A 23813-nucleotide genomic window follows, 5' to 3' on the forward strand; every position below is an offset into this window, starting at 1 on the left:
AGCCCGCAAGCGCATTTCGTGGCCAGCGAAGAGCTAGCTAAAATAAATATAAGTAATTTTAGAAAGGGCGAGAACTACTTACGCGCTCGTGCCAATGCTCCCCAATATTATAACATCCGTGATTTAACATTACAACTTATTTGTAACGTCATTTCCGCTAATAATAGTGTATATAGTATTATACTTATACTAATAAACCAGTATAACAATATGGCAGACACTAGAATTGCTCAGACATTTGTATTTCACTTCCTCATGTTATTATCCACCATTATTTACATTGTTGGATTAATACACGCAGTAGCTTATTTTAAAACTGAGAATTATATGGACGGCAATTGTACGGTTTCAAAAACATTTGTTAATGAAGAACAAACTCATTGCAATTGTTGCAACACAAAAAATAGTTCGTGTATTATGATTTTTGTAAATGTTTATACCAATACTGGAACACGGTTGCTGAAACTTTACCAATCCACTAGAGACATTGGAAAACGGGTAAGTTATAATATTAATTTAGCTCTGGGGTAAAGGAGGGGTATTTAGTTGCCTTACAGTGTAAAAGCAATAGTTAATATGTTTACGAGAAGGGTAACATTTTTTAGTAAGTAAGCGGTGCTTTTTACATTTTATGAAGATGTCTAGTACATCCGAACCTAACATGATGAACGTGTGACAAAAAGGGTTCGTAGCTCATAGTTCAAAATACAAAAAAATAAATATATATTAAGAAATTCAAAAATTAATCTATATCATATCAGAACATTAGTCTTTAGAAATACATGAAAATAGGAAATTTAGCCAATAAAAATGTCTCCCCAAACTAATATCACAATATAATAATATCACAACATTTAGCCACTTTTAAGTGGCTATATGTTGTGATATTATTATAATTGTACTTTAAAAAGTTTGGAAGGAAGAGATAAATAAATAACAAAGTTATAATATTGTCTCTACACATTACGCCTTACATGTAATACGGGGAAGAGATGTGTTGACCATACATTTCTGAGAAATTGGTTTTTAAAGGAAGTAATTTAAAGTAATTGTACAAAACGAAAGTTCAGGCACAAAAAGAGGAAATTTGCTGATATAATTATGCTGAATTCATTGGTAGGCTATTGTTCATAAAACAACAAAAATTATTAAAACATGGCAGCAAAAATGCTGAATTGCGTTTCAATTTACAAAATATGTATACAATTGGTTAAAATTACTTTAACAATTTTTAAAAATTCCTGCTATAGGTCATAAAAAACAAATTCAACATCAAAAAACATATATGAAGAAACAGTAAAACTTCATTAAAAGAAACAATTACAAATTATTCATTTAAAGAATATTATTATCATATTGTATAACATTTCCTCCACGTGATCAAACTGAAAACTTGATTAAATTCAGATTGGTCCTGATCGTAGCTTAGGTGAAGTTTGTAACTTTTGAGTAACAATAGTGCTTAACTAATATTAGTTCAATGAACCTGTTAATTTCCTAATAATCGTATACTCAGAAAACGCAGGTTACCGTAATAAAATAATAATCATAATGAACCATTTTTCTTTCATCTTTAGTGTTTCTTACCGCTTTGTGATGATACGCCTTCTGGTGGATACAAGAAGTATGTCAAAGATAACTATCCAATCGGGAAAAAACTTGCTTGCAGTTATGACCAATATAATAGTGAAGCTGTGCTTAAAATGAATAGACAAAACATTCATTTTCACTTGTTGTTATGGCCATCATTGTTTTGGGTGACGTTTATTGCGTTCGTATGGCTTAAATCAGACTATAGTAAAACGCGTATATTCACGCCACTTACAAAATGTTGTTGTCACTGTTGTCCAACCGAATCAGAACATGCTACAAATACGTAGAAGACAGATTGTTCAATTTTTTTATTTTTTTTTAACCAAGCTTTAGCAGGTTGTATTTATAAGACCGCTGAGAACCATGCGTAACTTGTTTTAAACCTATGTATGCACAACTTGCATATACAACATGTCTTACTTAGTATTATTAGACGTACGCATGCGTGGTTCCCACTAGCGACGCAACACAAGGACGTAACGCAACGCAAGTGAATTGACCAATCACAAGCGATGGCTTATTCGCTTGTGATTGCTAACTGTCTATAACTTCGCTTGTCATTGGTTAAAACGCTTGCGTTGCGTTTACGTCCTTGCGTTACGTTCTAGTGGGAACCAAGCTTTATGCGTGGTTACCACTAGAGACACATCACAACAACGTAACGCAAGGTAAGTGATTTGACAATCACAAGCGATGAATTATTTGAACTGTCGCTTGTCCTTGGTCAACTCGCTTGCGTTGCGTATACGTCCTTGCGTTGCGTTCTAGTGGGAACCAAACTTAGTTTGGCGTATTCAACGTACTCCAGCTGACAATTTGTCATTGGGAATACAACGTTGGCCAAATCGTCACGGTGTGACAGGATGAGGGATGGTAATAACTGAAATCGGGGAAATCCCAAATATTTATAGATTTTGAATAGAAATCGAAGGGATACGAATACGCTTGGGCACAACATTTATGAGAACAGTGTATTATAGTATTCCAGCTTTAATTTTTATAGAATAATTGATAGATCGTAATAATAGTACTGTCGACGGCCTTGATAATTTAAGTAAGTAAGTAAGTAATATTTATTGCTTTCCAAATACAGTACAAATAAATAAAACAGTATAATGTAAATGAAATAAAAAGAGAAACATAAAATATAAAAATACAAGACTAGACAAGAAAATAAGCATGGAAAGCAGGGGATGGCTCTTTAAGCCCAGAGGCTTGTTTCCAAAGGGGTCCCCAACATAATAAAATAATATTACAATAATAATACAAAAATATGGATCTATTATTATTTTATACAGTATTACAAATTAATTTAATTACATGTTAGATTTATGCTGAATTCTGATAATCATTATTATTACAAAAATATCTACTATTATTTACAAGAAAAGTCAATCATAATTTTAGGTCTATATAATTTGCATATTTGTTAATAAAAATTTCTTAAGAGTCCTTTTAAAACTATTGTGTGTAAAAATATTTTTTATTTCTATTGGTAATTTGTTCCACAGTGTGATTGCATTAAAAAAAAAAGGTCTTACTAACAGTATAGTTATTCATTGGAACAATAAAATTACAATCTTTACCTCTAGTACCATGGTTATGATTTATCCTATTAAAATTATTTAACATAAAGTCTGGACAACTTTTTGTATATATTGTCTGTACGTGTTGTAGTGTCATTTGTTCGGCCCTTAAATGAAATTAAGTTAATATTTGGTGTTTGGGATGTTTATTTATTTGTTTAATATATTAAGAAATGCTAATATTATTACACTAACATGTATTTCTGAATAATACAATGCATTTAATGATTTGTTGTATAAGTTCATTGCTTTTGTATTGTGGGTTCTAAGGATCTCCCTGATATATCATGCCTTTCATTTTTGCCAATGATTCGTTCATTAATTCATTATTTCATTAAACTATTAGACATGTGTTTCAATTCACACTGTTTGATATAAATCTGTTATGATTGTAAATAATCCCAATACGCTGTCTGGATTGTCTATATTACGATGTGTTTATTACTTCGTTATCGTATGAGTTGAACAGTCCATTTGACACGCCCACCTGACACACCCACCCCCTGTTAATACACATTACACCGGCCATGGCAGGACAGGACGGTAATCTATCGGCGGTACTCAAGAGAAAAGATGAGCTTGTTTTGGTAAGTATTATTATTATTTATGAGACTGAATGTTAAAGATTCTAAATAAATACGAATCTGGATCTGGTAACTAGTGTACAAACGCGCCAGGCTATTACATACAGGTTACACATTATTGTGTTTTGACTCGTATTCAATCTAAGCCTCGATTTGTATCTTCTGTAAATGAACAGATTGTATATGTAAATATAGGCTACAGTAGTTGATAAACTGTATTCGCACCTGGTAGCATCGACATAAGTGCATAATATAATCTTTGACCTGTAGTCCGTAGTTGTTATTTGTTACTTGATTGCCTAAAATCATACTTTGAATAGGATTAAAAACAACCACAGAGTTTCTTTGTTAGTTCCTTATAACTAATATTACTATGCAATATTTCTTTTAGGAGAACACGCCCGTACCTAAACCTGGAAAAAATGGTAATTTGACTTTTCATCATCAAAACTCGTTATTTCAAAATGATATTAGGATAGTATATTGATGCCTTTGTATGTAAAATGAATGACTTTTAGCTTAAAAAGTCGGGGGTGGGGGGGGGGGAGTTTTTGTAAGAAATAGTTGTTGTTTAGAGATAATGTTAAGTTGCATTTTTTGTTTACTGTAATATTCTTTGCAATAGAACCATAAATACCAATTCAATTTTAATGCCAGTTTGGTTACATCTTGTTATGTTATTCATTTTAACGCGTGCCTTTCTTCCTTAACCAGAGGTTCAGATTCGAATGCAACGTGTTGGTATCTGTGGATCTGACGTACACTACTTGAGACATGGACGATGTGGACCCTTTATCGTTGAAGCACCAATGATCCTGGGTCATGAATCAAGTGGTATTGTTTCCGAACTTGGTGAAGGTGTAACCAATCTCAAAGTAGGTAAGTCATCAATTATCTTAGGCCATCAAATAAGCGATGTTGTTTTAGAATTTGGCGAGGGTGTGTTAAAGGACGTGGACCTGATCGTGTCGTAGCCACAGGTAAACATTTTGATCTCCGAAGTTGCTCAGCATCCTGTTGTTAGATTGTTTTCACCCACTGAACAATCATACCATTGTATGCTACACATTACCGCAACCAGCCAATCATTGGTCATTGTAGCGATTTAAACTTCTAAACAAATATCTTTTAGGTGATCGTGTGGCCATTGAGCCTGGCGTGCCCTGCCGTGTATGCTCCTTTTGTAAAGACGGTCGTTATCATCTCTGTCCAGACGTCATCTTCTGCGCAACACCACCAGTCGATGGATCACTCAGACGCTATTACACACACGCTGCAGATTTTTGCTTCAAGTAATTACTATCAATTCATAGACAGGATAAATTAGGTGGAATGTATTAACTTAATCCTAAATTTAATTTGTATTCCATAATCTATCATAGGTCTATCAATACATCCGATTCTCGATACCTAGATTTCTCCAGTAGAAAATTATTGTATTATCTCCCCTCATCGGAAAATTATTGTATTATCTCCCCTCATCTAGGAACATTTTTATTTTGTGAATGTGCAATTTAACTGGTTTTTTTTTACTAAAATGCCAACCAGAGGTAACACAAGTTGACATTTCGGACATTTCTGGATGTACTAATGCTAACAGCATAATAGAACATTTGAACTCAATACTGTGTTTGCTTAATTTTAGAATACCAGACCACGTAAGTCTGGACGAAGCTGCTCTTTTGGAACCACTTTCCGTCGGTGTTCATGCATGCAAACGTGCTAACATTACTCTTGGTCACAAGGTTCTCGTCTGTGGTGCAGGTACGTAATATACCAATGTTCTCGTCTGTGGTGCAGGTACCTAATATACCAATTCTGATGTGCTTAAATCGATTGATACTACAATTTTAGTAAAAAAAACAAAACAACTTAAATTGAACATTCGCAAAATAAAAATGACAAAATCCAGGGGAGTTATGGGGACACTCTAACAGGGAAAGAAAGAGAACAATTATCTATTTTTGTGTGCCTGTTGATGTGTGCATAATAATAGCAGATGAACTAAACTAATTTCTCCAACATGCTAATACTTTATTATCACATTTATACACAATCATTTTCCATAATTAATAATTATGATAGAAGTTTTACTTTATTTAAGTTATATATGAATGTAGGCCTATAATGTGAATTTTAAAATTCAATAATAAAATCAGTTACCATTTCTAGGACCAATCGGACTAGTGTCAATGCTGTCGGCAAAGGCAATGGGAGCTGCAGAAGTTGTGATTACAGACCTGGACAAGAAACGGTTAGCTAAAGCAAAAGAAATCGGTGCAACATACACCGTGCAAGTTGATAGCAAAGATCCTAAGATAGTGGCCAAAAAGGTAGAGGACGCCCTTGGTGCAATGCCTGACGCTACGATCGAGTGCAGCGGAGCGGAACCAAGCATCCAACTTGCTCTCCGTGTAAGTGTTATATTAAATATATATAATAATATTATATCCAATATTACACTTGTGTATTTTTAATGTTGTAATTCTTTAAATTCATTTTCTCGTGTACCTGTCATTTTATGATAGTTATGGTATTTCTAAAATTAAATTTACAAAATGTATTGCTTTATTTCTATCGCCATTAATAACAAATTTCATGGAACATGAGATTAAATTCCATTCGTTTGTAAATTGCATACAGAATTCAGTATCTCAGTTATTTCCTCTGTCAAACTATTCAAAATGATTTAATGATGATATTTGAATGTTTTTGATATTTATTATCTGTATTTTTATATTATTGTTAATTGTTTTAATTCAGCCTCGTGCTGCGACCAAATATTTGTTGAATACATTTGTTTTTCATTTAATTTCATAATGGTATATTTATTAAAATCATCTTCACAGAAAAACTGAATTGTGACAATTGTGTACATTATTAAAAGGTACTTAAAATATTTAATTTTTAAATGAATAAATAAACTATTTCCTGGTATTAACTACTGATTATTCTATTTCAATGATGTTAAATTAATATCATGAAATTATTAATTGAAAACAATCAACATTTCTTGGCACATGTAATTAAAAAAACAATGAGTAAATCGTAAAGTTAATGTAAAAGCCGTGCGCGTTTTAAAAATGAGCGCTAAAACGCGCACGTCTTCTTGATGTCACTACTGACGAAATATTCAAATTAGATTTAAAATAGCAGTAAAATAAATTAATAGGTTTATTATCATTATCTTTATTATAGATATGCAAATCACTAATTCTCTGTGCATTTTATTTGGATTTTGTTGAATCAATTTTCAAATTAGAATGCAGCTGACGACCTTTCAATACAGTTTTTAAAACTAGGTCTAGTCTGTTCAGATTTTTAATTTTATTATTTCAGTGTCTTACGAGTATGATAAAATATGTAACAAAATGTGTTATTGTTCCGGGAATAACAAGTGCTCTCGTACATAAAATGCCAACATGAATATAATCATTTGTTATTATTGCAAATATTATTGACGTGTATGTTGTTTACGTTTATAATATGCCTACTCAGGTGCTGATTATTTGCTTTAAAAAATATAATAATGATAATGATGATAATTGATAATGATAATGATAACGATAACAGTAATAATAGCAATATTAATGATATATACATATTTTGGCGTCCTTAATTGAATTACATTTTTACATACATGCATATAACTGTTATATTGCAAACTGTTTCAGCCTTCTGGATATTTGTGGCATTTTTCGTCTTCTTTGGACAATAAATACACCTGAATTATTTACAATGATAATAATGATAATAATAATAAAAATAATAATAATATTACTTTTAGTATCATTACTTTCTTTAAAACATAGGTGACCAGATCAGGAGGCGTTGTTGTCTTAGTTGGCCTAGGCCCGAATGAAATGACCACAGTCCCACTGGTAGATGCTGCGGTAAGAGAGGTTGATATTCGAGGTGTGTTCAGATATTGTAACGAGTAAGTAAATTAGTTATTGTATTCCTAATAAAAGGATTCTGATGACCAACCTTATAACTCTGTCTACACTAGGCTAGGCTAGGCTAGGCTAGGACTATCAAAATAGATTGATCCTGTGTCTTTACATTTCTTCCTTTATTGATTTTTTTTAATTGAAAGGTATTTTATCGGGCTCTTTTTTATCGATGGCTTTTTTAGATTTTGAGTTGGTTGTGTATTCTAAATATTTTTTAGCCTATGAAAATTAAATGAAATATGCTTAACATCACAACCAATTAATTTTGTGGTAAACCTAGGTGTAAATGAACGTATAATACGTGAATTTATAATAGCCTTGGTGTTAATATTAATAATAATATGTTTACCTTTAGTTATCCTACCGCTTTGTCAATGGTTGCGTCTGGACAGGTGAATGTTAAGTCGTTGATTACTCATAACTTTGATATTAAGCAGACAGTGGAAGCATTCGAAGCAGCTCGAATGGGCAATGGCATTAAAGTCATGATTCATTGTGGACAAGAGAAGTAGGCCTAGCAGTCAGGGTTTTTTAGAGTGTAAATGTATAATTGAAATCTCATTTTGAGCAATAAAATCGTACGGTCGGAACCCCTATTTTCATACATGAGCAACCTGACTATAGTCGTTGTCATGTCTTACACACATTACACGAACTACACTCAAAGCAAACGTAGTTGATCAGCTCAAGCTCGTCACATAGTGGACAGTAGAAGTGATCTATTTTAAACTCAAACATTTTAATAATAGTGTAATAATAATGTGTAAACTGTAAACGAGTATATATGAATAAAGACAAGATATTATATATTATCATCATACATCATTAGACTACTGGAGTTGTCATGGTTTTTTCATTAAGTAAAAAAAAAACAATAGCAAAAGAAGTACAATATTTCTCAATTCAGGTAGTGTAGACGTCAGTAGAGCTTGGTTTCCAGCAGGAAAGAGTAAAAATGCACACTCTGGTTCCCACTAGTGACGCAACGCAAGGACGTAACGCAACGTAAGTGGTTTGACCAATCACAAGCGATGGATTATTCGAACAGTGTCATTGGTCAACTCAGTTGCGTTGCGCGTACGTCCTTGCGTTACGCGTACGTCATTGCGTTGCGTCTCTAGTGCAGTGGGAAACATGCTTAACTCATCACTTAATAACATGATATGATAATTACCAATGTAGGCTACCAGTCGCATTGGTTTATTGTCCAGTTGACATATTCTTAGGCTTCAAATGTCAAACGCCGGTTGTCCTAAGACCGACCGCTGCTTTTAGAACATTCTCACCTGTCTCTCGCTAAGAAATTCAGAAAGTAAACCTACATGAAAATCTGTATTCACCTTTTGTTAGCTGAAATACAGATGATTATAATAACCACCATATACGCCTGTTTGGTGTGAAAGGTTACAACACGTACAGTACGAGAAACATATCTAAACAATTAACACCTCTCCACTTTCCAATATGTTTCGTAAGACCTACCAGGTTCAAACTCTATTTTGTTCGTTACATTTTTTTAGATTAGTTGTTATGGTTTCAATAATGGGAAAAAGTGAGATGAAAGCTGCAAAGAAGGTGTGGTTGCGTCCTACAGTTTAGGCGGCAATATCTTAAAACAAAGGGGGATTCTTTTAAGAAGTCCAATACCACACCATAATTTTCACCTTCCACTTTTTTATGTAAACATTGTTACTAAGATCTTTAATTAGATTGATTATCAAGCCAAACTCCATTATTTCCTATATCGAATTTTAATGTTAAACTTTTGAATGAGATTCATTCGAGTTCTATCATTAAAATGTACGTTATAAAAATTCAACACAAGTAAGCCGCCGTGTGCATGTTGATGTAGCAACTGGCTGTGTTTGCGTCGATCCTACACACGCTTTTCTTGTCGATGACTATTTCCGTAAAGTAGAGTTACATTAAGAATTACCGTCACATATCGTATCGTGTCTTTTGTCTCATACTTTGTCGCAAATAAATCGCATATAAAATGGCATTTAGATTGTTTTAACGATATTCAAACAATCTATAATCCAGGCATTTAAACATATTTTCAACAGTCATGAATTTCTTAATATATTATGATTGATTGATACCATAATTTAATACCAGAGTATAATGCATAAAATGCCGAAAAAACATCTACCTGCTCATCGTCACCAGGCATGCTAAAATTAAAAAGCACATTAAAATTATAAATAATGGTGTTAGCTGTATGTGAATAATATTATTGGATAGCTACAACTGTAATCGCAAGAAGAACGTACAGTTGAATAGGTGGCTGCTATATCTACGTAATATAATACTGACTGCCGATAATTACCCGTCATACCATTGCGGCTGTTTAGCAGAGCTCAACAACCAATGCCAACGATTATCATAGATGCTCGCATAACCCAAGGGGAGTCCGACGCATCTAACTCATAACGCAAATTTAGCCGCATCGATTCTGTATTTTTACACAAGACTCTTCAAGCTGAATATTGGATATAAACAAATTGATAACGGACGATTTTAACATGGGGAAGATTAAAAACTTTTGCATATGTTTTGATGATGAAAAAGAAGTGTACTATGCTGGGGATACAGTTGCTGGTCACGTGTTACTCGATCTTTCGGAACCTAAATCTCTTATGGGTAAGTAATGATTGTGACAAAATAAAATATAGATATTCTGGCACATAGGAAACATGTAATTAGGATATATGGTACTCAATTCCATTCTTCTTCGATAAATAGACTTATAGGCCTACTGACCTTATTTTATTCTTAAAGTATTAAATTGTTAGGTTAGTCCTGACACCACGAATTATGTGAATCACGAAATGATATGGCTCATAAATTTGACGCGTACGCACGCGTTTATTTTACACACTTTCATAAATATATCTCATTGATTGAGAGGTACAGTAATTGGATTCATGCAATATCATAATGATTCATTTAATATTAATGACCATAAAAAGATAGGTTACATCATCTGTGCCAAATTAATTGATAGTAATTCGGATGTTTATACTGAGCCATATTTAGTGTGGAACTATGATATAAACATTCACAACAAGCATAACATACAAACATTGACTATCGAACACCATCACTAAATATGAACAATACTGATAGCATCGGAAGAAATACCTGTAAAATACAAACATTGACTATCGAACACCATCACTAAATATGAACAATACTGATAGCATCGGAAGAAATACCTGTAAAATTGCACACTTTTACAACATCCTTCGACAACGTAATTCCTGGCGTTAACAAATTAATTGTCGATTGAATACGTTTTGTATCGAACCATTACCGTAATTTACCTTTATCATTAGACGTCATAAATCACCGTTTGTCATTTAATTGCCAGTAATTCATTGAAATGTATTTAAATCGAATTCAACAAACCACAATGTGGCTAGCTTTACCGGTCAATGAATTGGAATACACATTAGCATTCTTGATATTCAGCCGATACTCGGTATCTATTTCCGAAGTATATACATCAACGTGGTAAAACATTGTTCAAATGCTATGTAATATTCTTCAATTTTCATTTCAATGTGTAATTTTTATTTAAATTTTCTTCGTTATTAAACAGAATTATTGTACAGGGATTTTTTTTTTTAATAGCCGTCATCAAAAACGTCATCATTATTGTCGATACTGTGGTATAGGTTCGTGGTTAAAGCGTTTGTTACATAATTTTATAATATGTTGATTAACCTATATTATTTATCACTCTATGATCATAATTATATACCGTTAGTACGGTATACTAGCACACGGGTGGCATTACGAATGGATGACACTATATTTAGAATAATGCACCGTTATTTAACATTTTGCGCCCAAATGGTGTTTCATTAGTTTTCTTGATACAAGAGAATCAGTGGACAATATATACAATATTTTATAAACGCATACACTATTCATGATCGTGAATATAGAGTATCGGATGCTATATTACTGCTAAAAATATTAATAATATGCAATCAGGCTGTATATTATGAATAATGATGTTTTGATTTGAAGTAATAGCGGTAGCATGCAAGGTATAACGCAATTTGTGTGCTTCAATGCGCATATATAAAAATACTGATGATATTCACCTACACTATAATATAATTAGAATTGTAAAGCGCTTTTACCGTATGTTATGATATTAACACTCTTATATGTGTAATCCATATGTACAAATATGTATAGTTACAACGGTCATGAGTGCCATAGGTGGTCTATTATCCATGATTTGTACACGCGCGTCGTATAGCGAGGAATTGAAATTATTACGCATAGGCCAGCTACGCATTCCAGTTTGTTTTCTATTTCTTTCTATGTTTGTTTACTTCGGCCTCCCATACATATTACAATTGTAATTGCCATTTTTTCTTAAACAAACTATTCATTTTAGTGTTTGACTTTATGTTTGTACATCCGGGTAGAAAAACAAAAAATACATTGCCATTTCTGGTAGACACTTTTTTGCTAATGAAGTGAATTTATTTCGTCTACAAAAAAAATTAAAAAGCTAATTCAAAATTTTTGAGACAGCAAATAAGTTTGCTTATATTATAATGAATATCGTGAATACGATTTTATTTATCAAACAGCGGTAGATATTTAAATCCAAGGCTATAGGCCACGTTCTATTTCCGTATTTAACAATAATCTAGAAAATGAGAGTAGTGAAATTCGCCGTGACTTTCATAGTTGTGAGCTATTGAATATGTTGTTCATCATTTTGTAATTTTCTGTAGCCACGTCAGACCATAGCCATGTCAAATCCAACCGTAACCTGGTCATTATGCAGTATCATGATACGTAACACCATAGGGGTATATTGCGTGTATCATGTTCTGCACAAACATTTCGATACCACCTCCAAAGCAATGTAACATATTGAATTACATCTAGGCCTACATTGATAAACCTGTTTGTAACTTTGTTTTGTGGCTGTGAAACAAATTGTATGAATTTTTTTTTTATTCCAGTAGGCCCTCTTTTCGAATTATGAATAAATAAATCAGATTTGGCGTACGATACCGTGGCCTACTGTCACAATATTTTGTATAAATAATACAGTATAAGAGAGTGCTGTGTTTTTTGTCACGCATTACAAACGAGAAATGTTACGTAACAGCGTCAACTTTGGTCGTCTTTGACGTATTAAATTAGCAACTCACTTTGAATATTAGACTATAAACGTTTCCTCAAAATATGATATTATATATGCATAGGTCGACCATGGAGGTTTCTATTTTATACCTCCATGGGTCGACCCTCCAGTAAAGCACAATGAGCCACTAAGTGACTGATAGTTCGTAATATATTTATGATGTTCATACAATAATTCAGATTCATTTATAATCAATTATATGTATTTAGGCCTAGTATTAGAGATATTCATTTAATTATATAATACTAATTATTTCATAAGAACTATTTGACATTGACGTCTCGATCGCACCGTGTCACGTGTCTAATGGTTGTATGGCGCGTGTCAGTATGCTGCCTTATTTCATGTAAATAAACAAATGGCGATTAACAGCAGTCAGTTTCGATAAAATAAATAAGGCAGTGACTCAAATTAGTTTTAATGAATGTTGTTGAGAGAAAAGTATCTAATGATCTTGGAACTATGTAAAAGCACAAACATTTATTATTATAAAAGTGAAAAAGGCCGTATTAGTTTTTATGAAATAAAAATCGAATTAAATTGAATTAGGCCCATGGAGTTTAAAATCCGACAACAATTCCTTTGTTTCTGTCTCCTATAAACTGTACATAGCTTCAGCTATTTTAAAAATCAAATAATCTTGAGGTCGAAGTTTTGTAACATTGATAATTAAAAGTTTGAATATACTGTATATAGAACTAGCAACACGCATGCGCTGTGTCTCCTTTCATGCCACTAAACATTCATGGAAATTATGCAGGTTTCAAATCAGAATAATGTGGATTTTGAACGCGTTTAAGGCCACTTATAGTTTATAAAGATAATGCCATAGGCCTAATTACAGTTTAAAAAGATAATTTGAAACCAGGTGCCAGATACTCGAACGAATTAGCCTAGAATTGAGGTTATGAATTTAACTCACATTAATTTGATTTTTAACGACACAACTCATAAATTAATTACTTCTATCACTTTTGATATAATTCAACACAGAAAGACTTTCAGAATGTAAATGTAGTCTAACTAATTCCTCCAGGTTAAAACCTAGTTCTTGGTAGATGGAAATTCGTCTTACTGTATTTAGAGTTACATTAATTAAATGAAATATTATCTGTAAAGCAATTTGGCTTAATTCCATAGAGCGTAAACTCAAGTCCAGTTCGTCATAGCCCTGTGGGACTTCATAAAAGCTAGGTCTTTTCACACTTGGAGTTCAACTTCATTTTGATTATGTTAATTAATTACAATAATTACGTGACGTATCATGCTAAGTGTATCGTTGTTTTTATTTAATCCTAATATTTTACCAGATACTACTACCAGGGAGTTGTAAAATACAACTCCCTGCTACTTACTACTGTACCGTAACTAATCTATACTCCACCGGATTTGTCTGGTTGTGTACAAACAGGAAACGTAGGCCTACATTATTATCATAAATGTTGTAAATACTAAGAGATCCAACGAATAATTTCAGATTAAATAAAATAAAAATACAGAAACAAAAACACATTAAGAATTAATTTGAATCTCGGTATTAGTTATTTTGAAATGTAGGTAAGGTCTAGGTTAGGTATCGGATAAAACAAGTAGGTAGCCAGCATATTGTAGGCCTACTTGCTAGATTGAATTTAGGCCTAAATATAGACGTTTTTATCCAACGAATGTGTTACAGTGTAACAAAAAAAAAGTGGAAAAGATGGTGGCCAAAATTGATAAATATCCATATATTCTTCTTCCTCTGGTACCAAAATTCTCAGAACATACACGTTTGCTCATTTAATTTCAGTTTAGCTGTATCATCCCCTGTCGGATGTAGCCCTCCTCCTGCTTCTGCCAATCCTATCTGTTCTGTGCAATCCTCGCCTCCTATCCTTGCTCATCGATAAATATTGACCGATCGTATAGATTCAAGATTCATGTTAATTAAGTCTTAAAAATAGGCCTACATGTTGGCTCCTATAACATACTTATTTCGTTCACTCTGGGAATCATTAAAGGGTCAAGTATGATGTGGGGATAAGTGTAACGAGACGATTTGAGTTGCTACATCTGACAAAACACATGGACGGAGATACACAGTATGGTACTCATGCATCAGCATACTCCATCAGGATAGTGTGAAAATTAGCAAGTGCCACAAAGATAGTAACTGCTGGCAACCAATGTCGTGCATAGTCTGACCAACAAAAGGTAGAGCAGTTACGGGAGCAGTACGGGTTTTTTTTCTGCGGCACAAGTACCAGTAGGCTATCTGGGCCCCCTATTTAACAATCCTCGATCCGCCCCTATAATGTACGATCGAGTTTATATCGTCATTTATTTTACGGTTTAAAAAGATATTTTGATCGCAAATGTAAAATTGGCAGATAAAAATCCTATTATTGTAGTATAGCATTTCACACAATTTACAGCATCCATTTTGAAAAGAAGCCCCCTCTTTAGTTTGCAAAAGTAATCTTGAAATAAGCCCACCCAAGAGTAGGCCTACTAAAAGAAAAGAAACCCATGGGTTTCGTTTAAAGGGTTTACGGATGTTATCCTACACGTTACTCTTTAACATTGGAATTACCATGTCAACTTTCATGTATTGTTAACTTGTTGTCTTTTCAAAATTTGTTCTTCGACATCTTGAGGACTCTGTTGAACCCACAAATGTGAAAACGCCCACAAATGTGAAAACAACCACAAATGTGAAAACGTATCACCCACAAATGTGAAAACAACCACAAATGTGAAAACGCATCACCCACAAATGTGAAAACAACCACAATTGTAAAAACGCATCACCCACAAATGTGAAAACAGCGCCCACAAATGTGAAAAAAGAGAGATCTTGTCGCCCACAAATGTAAAAAAGAATCCAAATCAAATTTAGTGCTAGACCCAAACAATTTTGATCGAGTTAATGTTAATGTATATACATTGTATTGAGTTGTTTCAATAATTGTGTGTTCACGATACGTCTGTTAGGGTCGTCGTTAACGCGTTGGATTATTACAATTTACTGCTCGTGCGCGCGATATTTGCATGTTAACTCGTTGGTGGTTTAATGTACGTATAGTTCAAGACGATATTTGCTGCGCGCATGCACGATACTTCCTTTCAGATCAAGGCCATGTTATATCATTGTTGCTTGTAGTTGTGTAGTTGTTAACTGGTTGACTTACTATTATGTACGTATAGTTCCAAGTTACCAACATGGTAATATTCCAACGCGTTAATGACGACCCTAACAGACGTATCGTGAACACACAATTATTGAAACAACTCAATACACATGATATAATGTATTACCTTGATCAAACTTGTTTGAGTCTAGCACAAAATTTGATTTGATTTTTTTTTTACATTTGTGGGCGATGGTCGTTTTCACATTTGTGGGTGCTGTTTTATTACATTTGTGGGTGATGCGTTTTCACATTTGTGGTTGTTTTCACATTTGTGGGCGTTTTCACATTTGTGGGTTCAACAGACCCCGTTGGAAATAAGTCCCACATCGGAACTTTTTTTTTTTGTCTTTTAAATTGTATAAATTTATATATCTTGTTTCATAAATGTTTTTAATGAGATGCAAATAGGTCAAATCAAATCAGAAGAATACCGTAATACTGGAATACACCAGTGTATACTTTCTATAAACATTTTGCTCATCAATACAAAGATGGCTAATTTATCCAGTGTATGAGGGGCTCAACTTCAGCTAAAGGTAGCTTAACGATAACACAAATAAACAGATTACACTTTGATCATTCAATCGTGTTTGATTGAAGAAAGACAGGTGCAAGTGCGCGTGCGCCCGGTATGTAGATACTTTGCATATCAGCAATCGACTCCACGGAGAATAGTTGACACATGCGGCGCTCCATGGCGAAGCAAGACATAATACACAATTTAACCAGGCTTATACTATAACATAATTGACGGGCTATTCGGTACATATTTAGAATGACAGGTCAACACATTACTTATAGATATTCATCTTCATCCAAACACATTACAGGTAGGGTCAGATGTGATGTGCAGCATCCTCCGAATTGTATGTCTATCCTCTAATATATCATCACATTTTCGATCAACTCATATATGTGCAATTTAATGTTATTAATAAGTTTAATACAGTGTAATATGTTACTATAATATTATTAATTAATTTATACATATTTCGTTTTTACACCGACGTAGGCCTACACTCCTAAATCCCCAATTTAATGTTACAGAATCAATGCAATCATGACATACTACTGCAATTCATTTCGCTTAACATTGCTAGCTACTTGTCACGTAGCTTGTAAATTGCATAAAAACAGTTGAAACGACGGAAATGTTGTACGTGCATTCAAGCGTCTGAAAACCTACATTATGCTGGCTATGTTCACATACTATATACAGTAATAATATTCAAACTGAATTGCTAATTTCTGTAGAAAGATCAGCACGGCGTTTACGAAGAATACAAAATTGCATAAATTGGTTTAACGGGGTAAATGGCATAACGCTATTAGAATTCATTGCTGTTTCGCTCTATGAATTGCATTATACTGCATTTCTAACGATGCAATTCTACTCGTGTCCGGGATTTAGTCATTTTAAAATAAAATACATAAATATTATCGGAGATATTCTACGATTCGAGATAAGAGATCTTCGGTATAGCCTGGTCAAAATAATAGTATAATTAATCGCAAATTTAAGCCTACATAAAGGTAAAATTAGTAATTTAAATGAAATGGTACCTATCTCTTGTAAAACTCATGAGGTAGATTTTTCTATGCACACATGACGTCACAGCAATTTACGGCGACGGCTCTACGCGGCGAGCGCGCGCGGCGAAATCGTAAATCTCGCGATTGTATTTAAATATTGAAATAATATTATCTACATACCTAATACGTTGTCAAAATATGCTTCTCGGTAAAGTTGTCCTTTAAAGTAAAGTAGGTCCAACTGCGAGTAGCTTTAAAACTGGCAATTACGGGAAATACTACGTATACTCTTGATGTTATGTTAGTTCCTCACTATGATCGCAATTAGTTAGTGCAAAACATTATTTTATGAATGATTTAGTTATGAAAACATTTCAAAGTTATTTTACATAATACATCTAATAAAGTTGTCATTGAATGTGATGCGATAAATAACATAAATCTCTTTTATTGTTTATATTATTTTTATATGAAAAATTGGTGAAGAATTTACAACAAAGTTTAAAAATTAATAATAATAATACAACAATACGATGATTGTATACAAAGCTGGTGGTTTGATGGTCGTATGTTTTTTGTTAGTTTAATTGTTTTAATGTACCGGCACATTCTTTAAAATGTATCCGAGTACATATATCCGAGTATAGGAATAAACATCTTCCTGATGTAATACACACACATAAATAATGATCATCTCTTTATATTCAAGCTATCCGAATGACATTTATCGGTAGGTCATCCGTGTCCTGGAAAGAGATAGAACCAAGAGGAAAGTCAAAAGAACTCATCTACTACGCATCAGGCGAAGAGTACTTCAATGAAATACTCACCATATTTGGAAACGGTAAGTTCTTTTTAATAAACATGATGGATACAGATCTTTATTAAGTTGGTTTTTTAATACATAGTAGGGATCTTGGCCTATAACAATGAAATTAAGGTATGTTGAAACTAAAAAGAGTATTTTCTTTTACTGTATAATTATTTTGTATTCCTCTTTAATTTTTTTTTGCATCCAATTGCTTATTGGTTTGGAATTGCTAGCTTAGTTAATGTTCAATGACATAGATAATTTACCAAGCCCGAGTGAAGAAAACTATGGACTTTCTCCCGGGCTCTCTCCACTCACTCCACTCCACAAATGGATTCAGTACTTTACATTACACTACGCATTACATAGGTCCCAAACTGGCATTAAACACTTTACAGAAAATGTGTTTATATACGCAACGTGATTTGACCAATCACAAACGATAGATTATTCAAATAGTCAAGTGTGATTGGTGGTCAACTCGCTTGCGTTGCGTTTACGTCCTTGCGTTGTGTCTCTGAGTGGGAACCAAGCTTTAGAGTAATGATGGAAAGTTATTGGCTAACTGTGTTTCTATTGTTAAGTTATCCTTCTTTATCTTACACAGAAATCGGAAAAAATTGCCAAGTTGAGAATAAAGAAGAAGTGCCATATCTCAATGCGGGAAGTCACATGTTCACCTTTAAATTTAAGTTACCAACTAAACCGCTAGCGTGCTCTTTTGAAGGCGATCTAGGTAATGTTAGGTACATAGTTCGCGCCATTATTTGCCGCCCTTGGAAGTTTGATCACGTGACAAAACGGGCGTTCACTGTAGCTGGACCACCATTTTTTCTTGGCAGAGTTCCAAAAGCGTTAGTAAGTATTTCAAACAATAAACAATGAAACATAAAAATGATATAATAATATCATTTAATAATAAATTCAACATGCTTGTTTTTTTCTGAATGACAGCAGTACCACTTGTTTACTCTTTCAATAATTTTATCGAATAATGGGTTAAAGTAAACCAGACCCGATTGTAATCTTGGTTCTTTTTTAAATACCAAATATTAAAGGCAATTTGCAAATAGAATAACTAGACAATACATGTCCTTTATGACGTCACCATTAAATGAAATGATGTTAGCTAATTTAGTTATTTTTGTACAATAGACCCCATTAAGAGCTGAGGATGAGAAAACAGTTTGTTGTTTATGTTGTGCAACTGGACCAGTATCGATCAGTGCTGCTACGGACAAACGAGCTTATCTGCCGGGAGAGTTCATCTACGTATCGGCTGCATTAGAGAACAAAAGCAACAGGAGTATTGTAAGCCTTGAAGCAGAACTTATTCAGGTTAGAATTTGAGTTATTTTCACCATTTTCGTACAAACAGATATTTATACATTAGAAATGAAAAAAGGGATAGAAAGAAGACAATGTGTGAAAGAAGGTCAAAATAAGTAAAAATTACTTTAAGCATTGACCACCTAACAGTCGACATGACAAGAAAACTAATAACTATATTACATTGACAAAAACAAATATTAAAAAAAAATAATAATAACATTGTGAATATGAATGCGATCATATTATTATGCCATAATAGTTCACATCTATAATACAAGATTATTATTAACTGATATAGTTATCCTTATACGGTAGAGATAATGGTTTTTTTTTCTATATCAGTCAGTGAATTACCTAGCCCGTAGACAAGGTGTTGGAACGCCACACAAGAGGACAACATCACATGTTGTGTCAAGTATCAAAGACAACGGCTGTGAGGCACATAGTTCATCAATGTGGGATCGTGCAAAACTGCCAATACCTCCGCTTCCACCATGCTCGCTCGAGGGTGCAACATTTATCGATATTCGATACTTTCTAAAGGTATAACATATAACAACGGAGACCCCTGCCTGAAGTAAGAGGAGACACGCCCCTTCTCCCACCCCCCTCACCTGAACTAAGAAACTAATTTCTTCAACTTCTTCAATAAAAATAGAAATCAATCAATCAATATTCTCCTTGATATCTTGAACAATAAATCTACAAGATGTAGTGTTTTTGTAAATAATTAATATTATTAGCTTTCTGATACTTTACTGTTACTGATGATACTTTGTTTCATCTATTTAGTTTACCGTAGATGTGAATAACACGCCATTTGACATCGATCTAGTCCTTGAGTTATACATTGGCAATGTACCCATCGATGAGCCACAGAAAGCAGGGCCGTCCACCTCATATCATGGTAAAAGTCTAGTATTATCATTGCTTGTGTTGAGGTATAACTCCTCCACTTCTCCCGAGCTCTCGGACTTTGACCAAAAGTTGGAACCAAAACAAAATTATTTACCTGAAAAACTGTAATTTAAAGAATAGTCCTTGAAAACATTTTTTTTTTCTACGGAAGTGATTAACTTTATTAAAACTGCGTAATGGTCTATTCAAAGTCTTTTTTTTATTAATCTTCATGTTTTTAGGGGACAATACCGTACATCTTTAAAGTAAAAGAACCATTGTGTCATTTGACAAGTTTACTTGTATGAAGTAGATTAATCTGGGACGGAGAAAATGATAATAGAATATTCATTGTGTTATTGATAAAAAAAAACGCATGTCTAGTGGCTTTATAACGAGTCATTAAATGTCAACACATAAAGAAAATACAATATTTGATTTTGATGCTTTTCAAAAATATCTAAATTTGTTATTTTAGTACATGATTCATCAATGTTCCTGACGGCTAGACAAGAGAGCAAGGAGATCAGAGACGAGGAGGACAATGAATACACGTTTGGAACTCTTGAGTTCACTCCTAAATATATTTACTTTGGAAAAGTAAAATGTCAGTCAGATGGTGTGGAAATACAGCTTTTAGATAAATGAATGCATTACACTGTTAAGACAATAATAACTTATATGAGCCCAGTAGATTGTGGACGGGCCTCCAGCCTTGTGTACACTCGGAGTGTTACAGGCTTAGAACTTAACTGTGTTGTTGCAAGATACAGGGCAGAATGGACACGGCTCATACAGTTGTAACAACTGCGAAAGCGATCAACGCCAATTATTCAATAATAAATAATATAATAATGCGATATTTATATAGCGCTATTTCATAAAAATGAGAGCGCTTCAATTCTCAATATTTGATACATACAAAAATATTAAAATAACCTTAAAACATGAGGAAATTTGAAATTATTTATGTTATAAGGTGTAGGTCGAACAGTGATATACATAAAGTGAATTACCGTATATTATATCAGGGAATTTCACTGTTCCCTGATTGTACAAATGTTTACTACTTTAAAAAGTAGTTGCAGTTTAGGCCTAATTCGCTATTGACGTAACACCATCTTACAAATTTGTACAAAGTAAGAACCATTATGTTGTTGTGTTCACACTCAGTCAGTGCCATTCAGTTTACCTTTAACTCTAACATATTCACGTACAGTGAAGAGAAACATCCTTAAAAATTAAACAAAACCTCCTATAAAAGTGAATACAAAAATATAGGGAAAATACATTCTTTTTTGTTCAGATTGGTGAATTTGTTAAAAGGGAAATATCACACTTTTTAAGTGTGATCGGTGAATACCACAGGTGCTTAATGGCTCTAAATGTTACATGATATCAAAGGGTACATAGAAGGCAGAAGGCAAACTGTTTATTATTATGCAATATTATGTCGCAATCTCTATTGTTATGTAAATTAGATCTTAAAAGTAAGTCCCTTCTCTTCTATGTCTACGCATAAACTTTATTTATTCACGAAAGCATTGATTAAGTGTATTGATTTCAGGTTTACATTATACTATTTATTATAGTATTTTTCTTGTAAACATAGGTGGTTACATAGTTTGTTAACATTAGAATATCGGTTACATTTAGTTAGTATTTTCCATTTAATGTCTTTTATGATATGATTTATTTTATCATCATTCAGCTTCCAAATATATTGGCTAAGCCTAAATCTTGTACTGTCTCTAGCCTTTACATTACGGAATGAATTTCCAAGAGAATGCTTCACAGAAAGGAATGTGCCGACAAACAATCCATATTTGGGAATATCACTACCATATTTAGGCACATCACACTTTTTTTTTGTCAAACTAGTTTATAGGGTAGACAGAGTTTAATGATGTACAAACAAAACCAATACACACAATGTCAAGTATGATTGCTATTGCTAAAGCTCTGTCTACACTATTAAACTTTAAGTGAAAAAAAATGTGATGTGCCCAATATGGACACGATGATGTCATATCACTACCATATTTAAGCATATCATTACCATATTTGGGCATAATTATTTAGCTCATCAGAAAGCTTGATTGGTCAGTTTTAGCATGGTGAAACAGCTGTCACAATCGGAGAACTAAAGTTGTAGACGTTTTTGTATCAGGAAAAGGTTACGAATGTTAGACAATTTGGGATCATCTTACTTCAGAAATCAATGTCGACGATGTTTCATAACATTAAGATTTTTTTTTTACAAATTAAATCACATACACATGGTTATAGCGGTCTGTTGATACGGCTCTTGATTCATAAAAACATTAGAAATAGCCCGTTGAGCCTAAATAAAAGGGGTGATTTTTGTGAACAAAAAAATTGCATATGAAGGTGGTGGATGAAAGAAAGTTGATTTGTTATACGTGATCAGGACAACATTTATTATGCATTCATTAAAAAATGAAAAAACCTTTTTGCTACAAATTTGACCCGCTTAAATGCTAGATTCAGTAGCCTAAAAAAGGGGCATTATGTCTACACGGAACTCAACTAAACTCAACTGTGAAATCGAACTCATTCCTACTGGTTGCTGTAGTAGTGATCGAATAAGTTTGAAGTTTTCAGTTCCGGAAAAAAAAGAAATAATACCGTTACATTTTGATGTTATTGAATGGTGTTAATGGGACTTCTATTTTAAACAGTTTAGTATGCCGTGCGTTGTTATGCAAATGAGTTTATACAGGTGTAGTGGGGAAGATGGTATTGTTAGTCATTCGCGGTCAACACACCACACTGTTAAATTTTGATTTTGTTACCGGTAATCTTTTAGATTAGAAGATTGTTCAAATCAAGTAAAGAAACAATTTTCCGCGCGGAAACCTAGCAGCTCCTCTCTTTTAGTTTGTAAAAGTAATCTCGAAAAGAACTCCATGTGGAAAAAGAAGCCCACCCAAGAGTACTAAAAACTGATTTTATGGCAGTCAAATGGAAAAATGAATGCCATACAATTTTTATTTCTGATTTTAAAAAAGGTTTACTTTTGACATTTTCAACCCTCTAAATATCTGTCAAAATAAATGGAAAAAATATCAATTTTCCATTAAAAAAAAATGTATCCGTAGAGGTTCGAACCCACCAAATCTAGAGCTGTGAGCACGCAAACCTGAGC

At 33.3% G+C, this 23813-nt stretch overlaps 2 protein-coding genes across 2 annotated transcripts; both read left to right on the forward strand.

Annotated features, from left to right (window-relative positions):
* The first annotated feature begins 3297 nt into the window (after window positions 1–3297).
* LOC140062202 (sorbitol dehydrogenase-like) lies at window positions 3298–8484 on the forward strand. Its single transcript, XM_072108297.1, has 8 exons — window positions 3298–3766; window positions 4155–4188; window positions 4478–4642; window positions 4896–5055; window positions 5409–5527; window positions 5936–6177; window positions 7576–7700; window positions 8072–8484. Exons 1-8 carry the CDS (start codon window positions 3707–3709, stop codon window positions 8226–8228), a joined length of 1062 nt encoding a protein of 353 aa, XP_071964398.1. The 5' UTR covers window positions 3298–3706; the 3' UTR covers window positions 8229–8484.
* A 1592-nt stretch (window positions 8485–10076) lies between these two features.
* On the forward strand, window positions 10077–22354 carry LOC140062349 (arrestin domain-containing protein 3-like). The gene is made up of 7 exons (XM_072108521.1): window positions 10077–10359; window positions 18314–18448; window positions 19023–19273; window positions 19571–19753; window positions 20090–20290; window positions 20540–20654; window positions 21123–22354. Exons 1-7 carry the CDS (start codon window positions 10242–10244, stop codon window positions 21290–21292), a joined length of 1173 nt encoding a protein of 390 aa, XP_071964622.1. The 5' UTR covers window positions 10077–10241; the 3' UTR covers window positions 21293–22354.
* The last annotated feature ends 1459 nt before the right edge of the window (window positions 22355–23813 follow it).

This window comes from Antedon mediterranea, chromosome 11, assembly GCF_964355755.1.
Source record: "Antedon mediterranea chromosome 11, ecAntMedi1.1, whole genome shotgun sequence".
NCBI lineage: Eukaryota > Metazoa > Echinodermata > Crinoidea > Comatulida > Antedonidae > Antedon > Antedon mediterranea.

Excerpts from the sequence above, each read along its gene's own strand:
- LOC140062202 (XM_072108297.1), top strand. The coding sequence starts at position 3,707 with ATGGCAGGACAGGACGGTAATCTATCGGCGGTACTCAAGAGAAAAGAT. Across the intron at positions 4,189-4,477 it reads ACCTAAACCTGGAAAAAATG|AGGTTCAGATTCGAATGCAA; the intron begins GTAATTTGACTT and ends TTCCTTAACCAG. Across the intron at positions 5,528-5,935 it reads GGTTCTCGTCTGTGGTGCAG|GACCAATCGGACTAGTGTCA; the intron begins GTACGTAATATA and ends TACCATTTCTAG.
- LOC140062349 (XM_072108521.1), top strand. The coding sequence starts at position 10,242 with ATGGGGAAGATTAAAAACTTTTGCATATGTTTTGATGATGAAAAAGAA. Across the intron at positions 18,449-19,022 it reads ACTCACCATATTTGGAAACG|AAATCGGAAAAAATTGCCAA; the intron begins GTAAGTTCTTTT and ends TATCTTACACAG. Across the intron at positions 19,754-20,089 it reads TTGAAGCAGAACTTATTCAG|TCAGTGAATTACCTAGCCCG; the intron begins GTTAGAATTTGA and ends TTTCTATATCAG.